Source organism: Protopterus annectens, chromosome 1.part0 (assembly GCF_019279795.1).
Source record: "Protopterus annectens isolate FY-2018-M chromosome 1.part0, PAN1.0, whole genome shotgun sequence".
In the NCBI taxonomy this organism is placed as follows: domain Eukaryota; kingdom Metazoa; phylum Chordata; order Ceratodontiformes; family Protopteridae; genus Protopterus; species Protopterus annectens.
Window position 1 is genome coordinate 464,085,517 of NC_056725.1, and position 13,101 is coordinate 464,098,617.

General features: G+C 37.5%; 1 protein-coding gene across 2 annotated transcripts in view; it reads left to right on the top strand.

Annotated features, from left to right (window-relative positions):
* LOC122792914 (5-aminolevulinate synthase, erythroid-specific, mitochondrial-like) overlaps positions 1–13,101 on the top strand; it is a 199,260-nt gene that overhangs the window by 140,774 nt on the left and 45,385 nt on the right. For both annotated transcript variants that reach the window (XM_044060480.1, XM_044060489.1), the window contains exon 8: positions 5,650–5,814. In XM_044060480.1, coding sequence (XP_043916415.1) covers positions 5,650–5,814 — 165 coding nt within the window. The remainder of the gene's footprint in view (positions 1–5,649; positions 5,815–13,101) is intronic.

Consider the following 13,101-nt stretch of genomic DNA (forward strand, 5'->3'; position numbering starts at 1 on the left):
CCTGTCTTACCTATTTTCTCTACTTCCAATTGCAGTCATCCGTATTGACAGAATCTCATTTCTCCATTCCCATGTTGGCTTAGTTCTTAGTATACCTTCTGCTGGTATATGAATATAATATTCTGAATGACTGTTGTTATTCTCCTTAAGGATCTATATCCAAAATGCCATTCTTTCCTTATTTTTTTGAATTACCCCCTGCTTCATTATCATCATCCTTTTCCACTTTGAATTATATATTTCTGTTTGTGTTATGTATAAGAGCCTTAACTGTCTAGTTCTAAAATATCCCTTCAAATAAAACTCTTTGTCCTATTTTAAGGATCAGCTTATCCCATTTGACCCCTGCCCTCTTCCCTTCCCAAATAAAATCCTTCAATTGTTTGTTAATTACTATCCACAACTTCTCCTCTGGCTGATAAAAATATGCATGACATGTGTATATAACTAAAGGGACTAAAAACATTTTACTACTTGTATCTTGCTATCCATAACTATAGGCAAGACCTTCCAGTTTCTGTTTTTGCATTATCTTCTGTTTAGTCTCTTCCCAATTATCCTTAGCTGCCATAACAGAATCCTTTATAATCCATACTCCTAAATACTTAATTTTATCAAGTCTCCATAAATATAGGTATTGCTGAACCAATTAATGTATGGTTACATGGTTTATAGCTATAGTTGTTATATATTCATTACTTTTATATCCTAAAAGAACCCAAAACTCTCTCAGAATGTTGCACAACACTGAGTTGTCCTCTTCTGGTTCCATCAGGTACAAAATAATACCATCTGCAAATAAAGCCAATTTTTCTTTAACACCATACCAATTATATCTTTGAATTTCTGAGTCCCTTATTTTCTTTTCCAATAGTCCTAAATATAATGCAAATAACAAAGAGGAAAGAGGACATCCCTGCCTGGTTTCTCTGCTCAGATACAACTTATCAGAGAGGAGCCCTCCCATTTTTGCCTCTAATACTTCATTTATCCTTATAGTTAAACTTATTATTTTGTCAGGAAATGTAAATGCTTCCACTGCCCCACTAATAAAATTCCAGCTTACTCTGTTGAATGCTTTCTCTGCATCAAGACCCACCAATAATAGTGGTATTTTCTTACATTCTGCTTCCCTCTGGATCATCATTGTTCTATTAATGTTGTCAAATGTTTGCCTCACCTCCACAAAACCACATTGGTCCATTTCTATCAATTTTGCCATCATCTCTGTCATCTTTCTACCCATTATACCTATAAAGAGTTTATAATCATGGTTTAAAATTGAAATAGGCCTAAATGAAGTTGTATCAGATGGGTCTTTACCATTGTTAGGAATTACAGCCTTCACAGCTTTTTTCCAGGATGTTGGTGCCTCCCCACCTTTTAAAATATTGTTAAAATCGTCCAGATCTTTATCGCTTTCTTTCCTCCTAAATTCCAAACTTCCACAGGAATACCATCTGCTCCTGAAGACTTTCCTGAAGACTGATTAAACATCACAATTTTTCTCTCATCTCCTCCTATCTTAACTGTTAGTTGTTGGGCCACATCTGCCTCTGACCTTGGCATATTTAAGTATTCCATAATTATTTCTATTCCAGCTTTTTCTTGATTTTCCCACTTCTATGCTTTATATAAATTTTCATAACATTTCCAAAATATCTCTAATACCTCTACAGGATCTCTAATTATTTTTCTTGTTATAGTCTCCTTAAGCTTGGTAATAAACCTTTCTACTTTCTGTTGCCTAAGTTGTCATGCCAAAGGTTTTGTGATCTGGAGTTATTATCAAAAAACAGTTGCTTAACAGCAATCTTTCTAAATTCTTCCATATTGTCCAGGCATTGCCTTATTTGCTCTTTAGCACTCTGCAGTTGAATTTCTTCTTGTTTGAGATTTCCCTTATTTTGTAATATGTTAACCTTTGTCATTCCTGTCTAAATAATTCTTATTACTGCTTAACCAGATATTTTTCTTTTATTTCTACCCTATTTTTAAACTCCAGTTTCATTTTATCCCACTTGTAGATTACTTTTTGTCTTCCTTAATAACTTCTGGATTTTTCCACTACCCATTCCTCAAATTCTTCTCTTTTTAATAGGTAGATGGTGAAGTGCCAGTGTCTCATCTTTACTTTATTTACCCTGCAATTTTATCTTAGTGATTATCAGTGCATGATCTGAAATAGTCATTGGATGTGTGTTAAAGTTATTAATTAAATGCATATGTTCATGTGAAATATAATTCTGTCTAGTCTAGCCCATTTATTGTACTTTAATGAATAATATGTAAATTCTCCCCAAGTTCCTTCTGCTGAATTCATGTCATTCAAATCAAACATTTTCATAAATTTCTTCAGAAATCTACCTTTCTTTATATTTTCCTTCAAGACCCCCTAGATGCATCCTCATTGTTGCAAGTCAAATTCCAGTCCCCATGTACAAGTAATATTTCCTGCTGAAAGCTGATTATTTTTCCAAATGTTTTTTTAAGCTCCATAATAGCAATTTAAGGTGGAATATAAATACATCCTCATGCCTTTCTAGTAGCCCCTTACTACCAAAAATATTGTCATTATTATCTTGTTTTCCCTCTTCTATCACTACTAGAGCTTCCCTAGCAATTAATATAAGTATTCCTCTTTTTTCTTTTTCCCTGATATTTTGCAGACTATCCATACTGAAATCCTTTTTTATCAGGTTTACATAATAAGTTCTTTCCAAATGTCTCTCCTGCATCATTGCTATTTACATCCTATGTTTCTTAATATAATTAAGTATTCTTTCCTTTTTGTCTATACCTGTGAGACCATTCACATTCCAAGATAATACAGAAAGTTTTGCCATGATGGTAATTATTCCCACCTATTATACATGGCATTGTTTTAAATGTCTATTTCCAACTTTTGGTATACATGTACCAATTAATGTTTGGCAGGTTAATCCTTTATACAGTTTTTTCTTATCATCAACATTGGAACCTGTGCCAGATTTTACAAGACTTTTTGTTTTAATATAAACCCTCAAACAAAAAACTAAACACCCCCCAGAACACTCACATAACCTGTTAACATAATACAAATACACATGGCTATGTACATTTTCAAATAATGAAGTTTATCCCCTCCTAATAGGAATATTTGTACCAAATAAACAGCTGCTAACATAAGTTCTAATGAACATGAAATTGAGGTTATCCATGCTAAGACATGTTATTTCATGTGCTTTTATGGACACCGATTGGTAAATGTTCTTTTTTATCTTTATCCCCCTTCCCTGATGTGAAAACCACTTGCATGCTTTCAGAAATCATTAACTTTTAGCCTTGAAGAAGCCATCATTACATTTGGTGTTCTCATATATATTTGTTTTCACATATAATTTGTTATTAGATTAAACAGAGTCTTAATCCAGACATTTACCCATGCAAAAGTAAAAGAAAACATATCAGCTCTACATATATTATGATATCTGTACTTTTATACCCAATCCCCCACTGTAACAACCCAAGATTACAGTCTAGTGCTGTAAAAATACTTTTGTCTAGCATTTCTCCTCTTTTTGCACTACAATTTTTACATTTCATACTACCAAAAATAAGAAAGACGGAGAAGAGGAAGAAGAGAAAAAAGGTGCATGCTTACTGGAAAAACTTTATCACATACAAGAACTAAAAATACTTTATATTGTGAAAAGTTTCACAGAAATACTGGTAAGAACAGAAATTGTTTTACTTGCAGTTACCTTTTATCTTCTTCTTCCCCTCCCCTCAAAGTCCTTCCAAACATTAATGACATGAAGTGAGGAAAATGCTTTTCCATTCTCCACAAGTTTAACAAAGTCAGTGAAAGCCCACTCTTCCCACTTATTCTTATACAGCCGTATTTCACAAATGTGATTGATGCTTTGTAGTCTCAGATTTATTCCCTATTTTCCATGTTGCTGATCTTCCTTTTCATATCGATCTCCTAACTCCAGATTCCAGTTCAATGCCAAAGTACTCCTGATTCTTCTGGTCAGCTCCTATGCTTTTCTGCATCTCTCAAACATTTTCCTTTGGAACAGTGGAAAAGGTTTCACTGGCAAAGTCTTTCCATGGGCTTTGTTATAAGAAGAATGAGAAGTAGAGTCCCCTTCTGCTTGATAACTCACTTTTTGTTGGACAGACTTTTGCATTTCCTCTTAACCTGTTCTGCATCAAAAATGGCTTTGAACTTCCAGGGAAAAATATTCTAAAGACAGATGGATACAGCAGCTTGACTGTCACACCTGCCTCTTGACATTAACTGATTACTGGAATAAATGTGTTTTTCTTCTGCTTGGTGTACAGTGAATAATCATTTTCCACAGTCTACTGTCTCCAACTTTTAATAATTTGCCCTTTTGCCAGTTTTGTCAGGATCAACTCTTTCTGCTGGTAAGCTTGCATCTTTACTAATAAAGGTATTGACTGCTTTCTCATAGCCAGATTTGGAGCATACATGCAGTGTGCCCTTTCAATTAACAGTTCCTGCTGTGGAATACCAGTCCAGTTGTTTATCTGTGTCTTCATAAAATGAATACAGTCTGCTCCTTCTAGCTTTCCTGGTACAGCAGAAAATCTCAGTTTTTCTCTGTATTCTCTGTCCTCTAATTCTATCACTTTTGAAACATCTCTTCTTGAGTAATCTCATATTCAAATAGCTTTTTCTTTATTCTGACCTTTGATTTTTGCAGCTTTATCAGCTCATCTGAATATCTGTGTAAAGCTTCTTCCATTTTTCCCCCGTTTTTTGTTATTTGAGTTGATATACTCATTCAATGTTTAGTTTATTTTAATCAGCTCTGAGCACATTTAGCTTATATTTTCTTCTAGATTACTTTGAAGTTATGTCTTACACCAAAGCTAGACTTCAACTAGATTTTGCTTAACAGCTGCAGGATTCTTCCCTGTTACTGTTTTCTCTTCACCTTTTCTAGTTGATTTTCTTTCAGGTTGTCTTTGCTGGCATCCAGGTAGTGAACTTAATAGCCAGTAACTGACTTTTATTCAGCTGACAATCTCACTAGCTGTCATTTCTAAGTTTCTGTTTTCATACTACAAGAGGTAAGTTTAAGCTATTGATCAGTGTGCAGCCATCTTTCTATTCTATACTCTTGATTCTGAATTGATAATAAATATATTGTATGATGTAATACATTATACTGCAGGAAACCCTGTGCTAAGCTCAGGAAGAAGTACTGGTACTAGGGTAGAGTTGTGGTCAAGTTTTGTTTTTGTATTTGTACTACATAAAGGTAGTTCCTCTTCCTCCTCAGTCAACAAGAAATTTGTGGAATGCATACAATTTTCACAACTTTTGGTATGAAGAATACAATGAATATTCTTTAAGTTGTGCTAGCTTTATATTAATGAAATAAATGGTATAACTTCACTAACAGAGAAACTGACAGAAGCATGTTGGTGTTATGAGTGCCTTATAAGGAAAGTGAAGCTGAGGAACACTCTGACTCTGCTAAATAACCAACAACTTAACTGGTCACATGAGTGGTAGTTTAGTGTGCTGTATTACGAAACCTCTGTGGAAGTATGGAGGGGGTGGAGGACTATAGAGCAACAAGTGCACATTGAACATTACATTTTTCATCATGCCTTTCCTGCTTTTCATAGGTCATATTAGCCCTCTAGAAGAAATGTGTGACGTGGCTCATAAATATGGTGCAATCACCTTTGTGGATGAGGTACATGCTGTTGGACTGTATGGAGCCCATGGTGCTGGTGTTGGAGAGAGGGATGGAGTGATGCACAAAATGGATATCATTTCTGGAACTCTCGGTAGGTCAATGCTGCTGCTTTGCTTATGACTAGATTTTTATATTAGAACAGCATTTCATCTGGTTTTATTATCTAGAAGACCGAGCAAAACAACTGAAACAACTGAATGTCCTAGATGGATCTTTCATGTACATTTGTAAGTCCAACAACCTGCATTTCTTTGTAGAAAGACCCTAAACAAATACTATTTAATACTTCCATGAGTACTCTGATACCATGTTCTTTTCTTTATGGATGTTAAGTGGCATATTATTGGTGTTTATCATTTCTATTTTTACTCCAGTCAGTGCCAGTCTAAAGGAACAGAGGAATCTGTAATATCAGTGACTCAAATTTAATTAGTGACCTAACTATTAAATTCTGGCCAGGGTGATGAGAAGGCCTGGGTCTGATACCTAGCACTCCCTTCTCCAAGTCATGGTTTATATATGGTCTGGCAGTCCTTCTCAGTAGGGACAGGTAATCCACAAGCAGCAACTAACAGCAGTGGGGTGGGGAACATCATTAGATGTCCTCAGAGGAGGAAGTAGGTTTAGAGACATGGGCTTCTTACCCATTGTAAGTGGCTTTGAATATTAAAAGTGTGATCCCAGTAACAAGCAGTGAATTCTCAAACTTTGTGGGTCTATATTACCTGATCGAAAACCCGTTTCAGAGCACACCACAACACCGACATGTATAGTGCGAACTATGGTAACGGTGAACATTCAAAACCGCGAAACACAAAATGTCAAAGTGTTGTGGTTGGCCCATCTGCAGTATAGCTCCATAAGTGTGCGATAGTTACAGACCTTAGGGGTTAGGGTGTGGATTAAGGCAAGTGCATAGATAGGTAATGTATGTAAGGTTTAGTGTAGGGTTAGAAGTAGGGTTTTGTTAACTGTATGTGTGTGGATTATTTGTTTTGTTTAGTTATATGTCTGTAGGGTAAGTGTGTGCTAGTTACGGACCTTAGGGCTAGGGTGCAGGTTAAGGTAAGTGCATAGATAGTAATGTATGTAAAGGTTAGTGTAGGGTTTGGTTAGTGTATGTACGTGTTTTATTTATTATGTTTGGGTATGTAGTATGTAGCGTGCGGTGGTGTTGGCCGACTATGATGGTTCGAGATTTGAAAATTCGCAGTTTAGGGGGTTCAGCGTATTTGCGGTTCATGCTATACGTGTTGATGTTGTGGTGTTCGATGATATGGGTTTTCAATGTCGTAATATAGACCCAAACTTTGTTATATCTTTAAAGCATTTATGTAGGGTGCTTTACATCCTGCAGTCCACTGATGTGGAGGGCTGTGTATCACACACCCCTGATACTAAATCCAGTATTACTATACCCCAGAGTAGGTGACTAATGCAAGATATTAAAATTTCACAACTAGCATATATTCCCAAAAAAGTATCACTTAAATTCTTGTTGATCTGAGGATCATGGTTATGATTCCCAGACTTTTAAAGGGCACCCACAGAGTGTCATAAGTAGCTTGGGGACTGATGCTTAGAGAGGGTTATGGAAACATAAGTGACCAAGGAAATACATGGAAAGATCAGATGATGTATGCTACAAACCATGTGCAAATAAATCTAAACGGGATTGGGATGCTCAATGCTTGGGTTGGAAAAATAAATTAAAATAAAAGTCATTTAACAATAAACTTTGGAAGGAGGTCAGTTGTAACAGTCAGAGAAATAAATTAAAATAAAAGTTCCTTTAAAAAAGGATAGGGAAAAGGGTATAGCCGGTACATCAGTTCTAATGGAACAGAAAGGAAAACAAGGGGTACAGAGGAGCCATTTGAGCATGTCAGACAAAATGAAACAAGAGAGGAAATGGTAAGTGGGAGGCAATGCTTTGTAGTATTATAAACCTAGATAAAATTAATTAGTTGTGTGCTTCACTTAAACAGGGAGGTGTAGACACTGTAGGTATAGCAAAACCCTACATAACTCTGGATAATAACTGGGATGTAATAATACCAGAATGTACCACAAGGACAGGGAAAGTAAAAGTGATAGCAGAGTGCAAGTGTACATGTGGGATGGGTTAAAAGGCATTGTATAAAACATTAATGAAGACAACAATGAAATAAAAGCAGAAGCTGACATGCTGGCCTTGCGGTTTTAGGGGGAAGGGGAATGACCATGGTTGGTAACTATGACAAACATACTATGAAATGCAAGAACAAGTGATGGTAACAGAAACAAAAAGTAACTTAGTTTGATGGAAAGAGAAACCTACTCACTGAGAATCCCAATCTTCCTGCATTGAACTGGAAAGTACCTGCTTATGAATTTAATAAGGAAACAACAGCATATTAGAAGCTTGGCTCAGACTGAGACTCGCCACCAAAAAGAAAAATGTCATTGAAATAGACCTAACTGTCACACAGGGGGAGACATCACTTGAGGTGACAGAGTCCATTTTTCTCAACTGTTGTTTTGCAAAGAAGGGAATTGGACAGAAGAAAAGCATAAATTACATCTGTGAAGATTGGGGAAGAAGGGGTGAAGGCTGCCAGCCTAGTCAAATAGAATTTGATACATAATTCTATCATTGTAAATATAAATGTAAAATACAGGCTTGTTTCTTAAATGAAAAAAAAACACTGTAAAATATGAACTTCAAGATTGTATCCACATTGCCATCTGCTGTAAGGAAAACTAAGCCAAGCATTTCACATCTGTTCTTTTGAAGTTAAAAGTATGTCTTGTATACTCTTTGATCTAGAGATAGTGGTGCCAAAGAGGCTAGCTGAACACATTCTTTCTATTGTTTTAACTTAAGGAATAATTACTAGAGTGTACATGTGAAATGCCTTTTATTGTTGTAGTTTCCTGAGCAGGTGTTAGATTGTTAAATAATGTAGTCTGTTGGCCTGGAAACTCCAGACTAAGTGTCAAAATGATATAACGTGTATACTGGGAAAACCTAAGTGTCAAAATGATGTAATCTGGGAGAGCCCAGCAGAAATGTTTGTGAGTGATCTTAAAAACTATTGCTGAGAGAGACTGGAAGCACTGCCTTGCTTTATGAAAGTAAGTTACTTTAGAAGTATGTTTTCTTGTAGAAATAGCTAGGACTGTAAAGATTAGACTTAAGTGTTTTTCGGTTATGTCAGAACTGTACTACAGAATTATTTTAAGTTTCTGTGTGATCTCTGAACTCTTGGATAGCATTGTGGTGTAGTAGTATTGTCTTGTGTTTTTAATTATTTATTATTAAATATTTTAAAAACTGTTTACCTGTGGCTGGTTTGTGTAGAGTTAAGTTAAGCTCTAGAGTACATTGCATATTTATAGAGTTTATTGTACAAAGCCACTGTAAGCCTTAGACTGATTAGTCACACTTACCAATTGGATAATAATATTGCACAATAATAATTGGACACCCTTTTAAGGGCCTTTGGGTAGCTGATAATTATTAGCTGGTGGTGGCAGTAATTACTATCGTATAGTCTGGTTAAAGGGGCACAGCTGGAGAATCTGTGTCAGCCTTTCCCAGGAGTGTCTGTGAAGTATAAATACTTATCTCAAAGTGTGTGTGGTGTGTCAGATACCTGGGCAGGGACACAAAGCACTGGTGGAACAGAGAGGGTACTGGAGGTTAGCTTGCCAGCTAGGCTGAGATCTGGACCCTATAGCTGTGCCAGTGGGGAGTCTTATTGAGGAACTGGGGAGCAAGGGAGCAACCAGCCCCAGACTGACTGTGATCTCTGTGTGCACTTAAAGGAAATTGTACTTTACTGTGTGTATTTGTTATCCTTTCTTCTTATATGAGATGCCCTCCCTGGTGTTAGTGTTAAGGACTGAGGCTCCTTGATTGCTGAGCCAGGGCACGGCCATCACATTGTGGTGGCAGTGGTTGGGATAAGATATCCTTACTTGTGGTTTGCAGTGGTGGGATCCACTTCACATACTAACTGTCTTGTAGTGGTGTGGGTAGAGTGAATCCTGTAGCTTGTGTACACTGATCTCTGAAGGTGTTTTGTACTCTAAAACAACCATGCAGTGAATACTCAGAGTTTGGATCACAATTGTTTTATTTCTTTTGTTAGCTTAAATTTGCCCTAGGTGTGAATGTGTGCATGTATGTGCCTTCTGTGGAAGGTTGGGTGCCAGGCTGGCAACTTGACACTGTAAAATTCCACTGGCAATCATGAGTGGACAGATGATCTGCTGTGGTGGTGACCCCTAACTGGGAAAAGCAGAAAGAAGAAGAAGAAAAAGAAGCTTAGTTAGCCAGAGTGAGCAGGCAGCATGTCAGTACAGGAGTATGAAAAGCTGACAAGGAGCCAGCTGGTGGAGATGTGCCAGGCTAGGGGACTGGTGCAGGGAAACCTGACTAAGGCAGACCTGATTGCAGCCTTGGTTACAACTGCATCAGAAAACAGCATCCAGGAGGACAATCAGACTGGCAGTGGAGTTACAATATCCTCGGAGAATGGACAGCTCAACCTTTCTGCAAAGGACAGTCAAGACTGGCAGTGGAGATACAATTTCCTCGGAGAATGGACAGCTCAACCTTTCTGCAGTGGACTTAAAAATCCAGATGAAGCTGAAGAGACTTGAGTTGGAGGCCAAGCGTTTGGAGATAGAAGCCAAAGAAAAGGAGCATCAGAGGAAGCATGAGAGGGAAATGATGACTCTTCACCAGAGTGATGGAGGTAATGGGGAAGGAAGTAACTGGACCCCAGAAGCACAACAGCTCAGTAAATTTCTTCCACAATTTAAAGAGGGGGATAATTTTGATAGTTTCATTCATATGTTTGAGAGGGTATGCAAACAGCATAGTGTTGACCAAAGGCTCTGGGTACGGTTCCTGACTTCCTTACTCCATGAGAAAGCTGTAACTTGTATATCACAAATGCCTGACTCTCTTTTGATTATACTGTTGTAAAAAAATGTCTTTTAGAATGTTTTAAGCTAACATCTGAAATGTATAGGAAAAAGTTTTGTGAGCACAGATGCAAGGCAGATGAATGTGTGTGTGAATATGTTGCTGAACTGAGCACTTATTTTCATAGCTGGGTGAGTGGATTTCAGGTCACCACTTTTGAAGGCCTGGCAGACCTTTTGGTGAGGGAACAAGCCTTTAGCACTTTGCCTGAGGACATGAGGATCTGGTTAGCTGATAGACAATGTGCTACTTCAGATGAGTTCGTGAAAAAGGGAGAACTATACCTGGGCAGCACGGGGACCCCCATTACTGCTCATGCATCTAAAGGACTCCATGGTGGGCAGCACAGACTGCCCCAACAGAATCTGCCAGTAGCATGGGATGCCACTAGTCTCGGTACACGTCCAGGGACTAGTCACAAAACCCGGTATTGCACTATAGTGAGAGAGATCATAATAAAGGATGGTCCATTGTGCTCCCTGACTCTTTGCAATGTTTCTTGTTTATAAAAAAGAGCAGGAATTGAATAATTTATGTAATATTGCTTAGGTTATATGATATATAGCAATATATGTGAAGTATAATATTTGTTATGTAAATATAGTTTGATTACTTTTATATGAATGTAAATTTGCCTATGTCACAAGTGATATTTCAATAAAAGTGTTTGAAAAAAACCCTTTGCAATTGGGGCAATTGCCCCTCTCACCCCACCCTCACTATGCTTCTGAGCCATAATGACGAAGGTGGCTGGGAAGATGAAAATGGTGTGCAACATGCATTTTTCATGTACATCAAAGAGCATAAGAATAATTGGGAGGAGAGTGTTCTAGCTAAAAGTGAGTAATGTCTGAAAATGATGTAGATTGGTAACATGAATGACCGAATGAATTATTCATCTTTGCGTTACACAGGGTGAATAAAATATAGTGTCAGAATGGGAAAGCAAAGCGGGTGTAGATGGGAACAAATCAGCAGAAGGAAGATTGATTACAGAGAACTCATTGAAGAAACTCAAATGTGCTTGAAACAATAAAGAAGATGTTCTAATTCTAGTGTTAAAATAGTTGGAAGTGATTCTCAATGAAATCGGCAGAATGTCATTGTCTATCTTTAGCACTCTGTATAGTGCCAAAATATTAGAGGTTGACAACAGTAATTACTTTGCATGGATCTAGGAAGGAGCTAAAAAAAACCTTGTTAGTCTGACTTCTATTCCAAGGTAGGAAGTGTCATAGAAAAGATTCTCTGTGTCAGGCTGCTGGAGTTGCCAAGTGCTAATTGCATGGCTGATGATGAACAGCATGGCTTCATGGATCATAGCTCTTGTCATTCCAGTTTGATTCAGTTCTATGACCAGGTCATCTGAAAAGTAGGCAAAAACAATCTCAGCATGGCTTCACGGATCATAGCTCTTGTCATTCCAGTTTGATTCAGTCGTGTGACTGGGTCATCCGAAAAGTAGACAAAAACAATCTCAGCATGGCTTCATGGATCACAGCTCTTGTTATTCTAGTTTGATTCAGTTCTGTGACTGAGTCATCCAAAAAGTAGGCAAAAACAGTCTGACAGGTGTGGTGTTTATTTTACCTCATATTTAAGTTAATGAGCAACTTTTGGTGGAATATGCATATAAGATTTTATCTTCATATGATTATACAGTGTCTAACACATTTCTGGAGTTTTTCCTCCATTACGTACATGATATAAAGGCAATGTATAATATGGCAAAAAAAAGCAAGCCCTGCATGTTTTAACAGGCTTTCTAGTACCTTCATAAGAATACAGTGGTGGATCCAACCATGGTTTTACTTGACGTAGCCAGGGGCTCCAATTTGGTTTCAGTCCCCAGTACTCTCCTAAATGCTAGAGAGAGTAGGCTATTAGATATCATTGTTGGAGGCAGTCAACACATCTGCCATCCTTACCTTCTGAACCATTATTTAATTAGTTATCCTTTGTTGACCAGGTTAGTCCCACTATACTTATGACCTCTTTTCAGGGGAGACCTGAGGTGGTATTAATACCATTAGGGGAAACTTTGCCAGGGCATTGAGGAACTTCCCCTTCTCTTTTCGATAAGTTTTGTTGGATCTTTTACATCCACCTGAGCTATGACCAAGTCAAGCAGATAGGGCCTCAATTTAACATCTCATCAGAAAGATGATACACTCAGGAGTGCAGCACTCCCATTATGCTACACTGCAGTATCAACTATTGATCCACCTGGTGCAGGAAAAGAACCCACAGCCTTCTGCACCAAAAGCAAATGTGCTACCTCTAATGCCACTGACACTACAATTAATTGTCAGATCCCATGGTTAAGTGCAGGGAAAGAGCTTGATGTAAATTGAGAAGATTGCCTTAGAAAGAAAAGATGAGACCCTAAAAGTTCAGGTT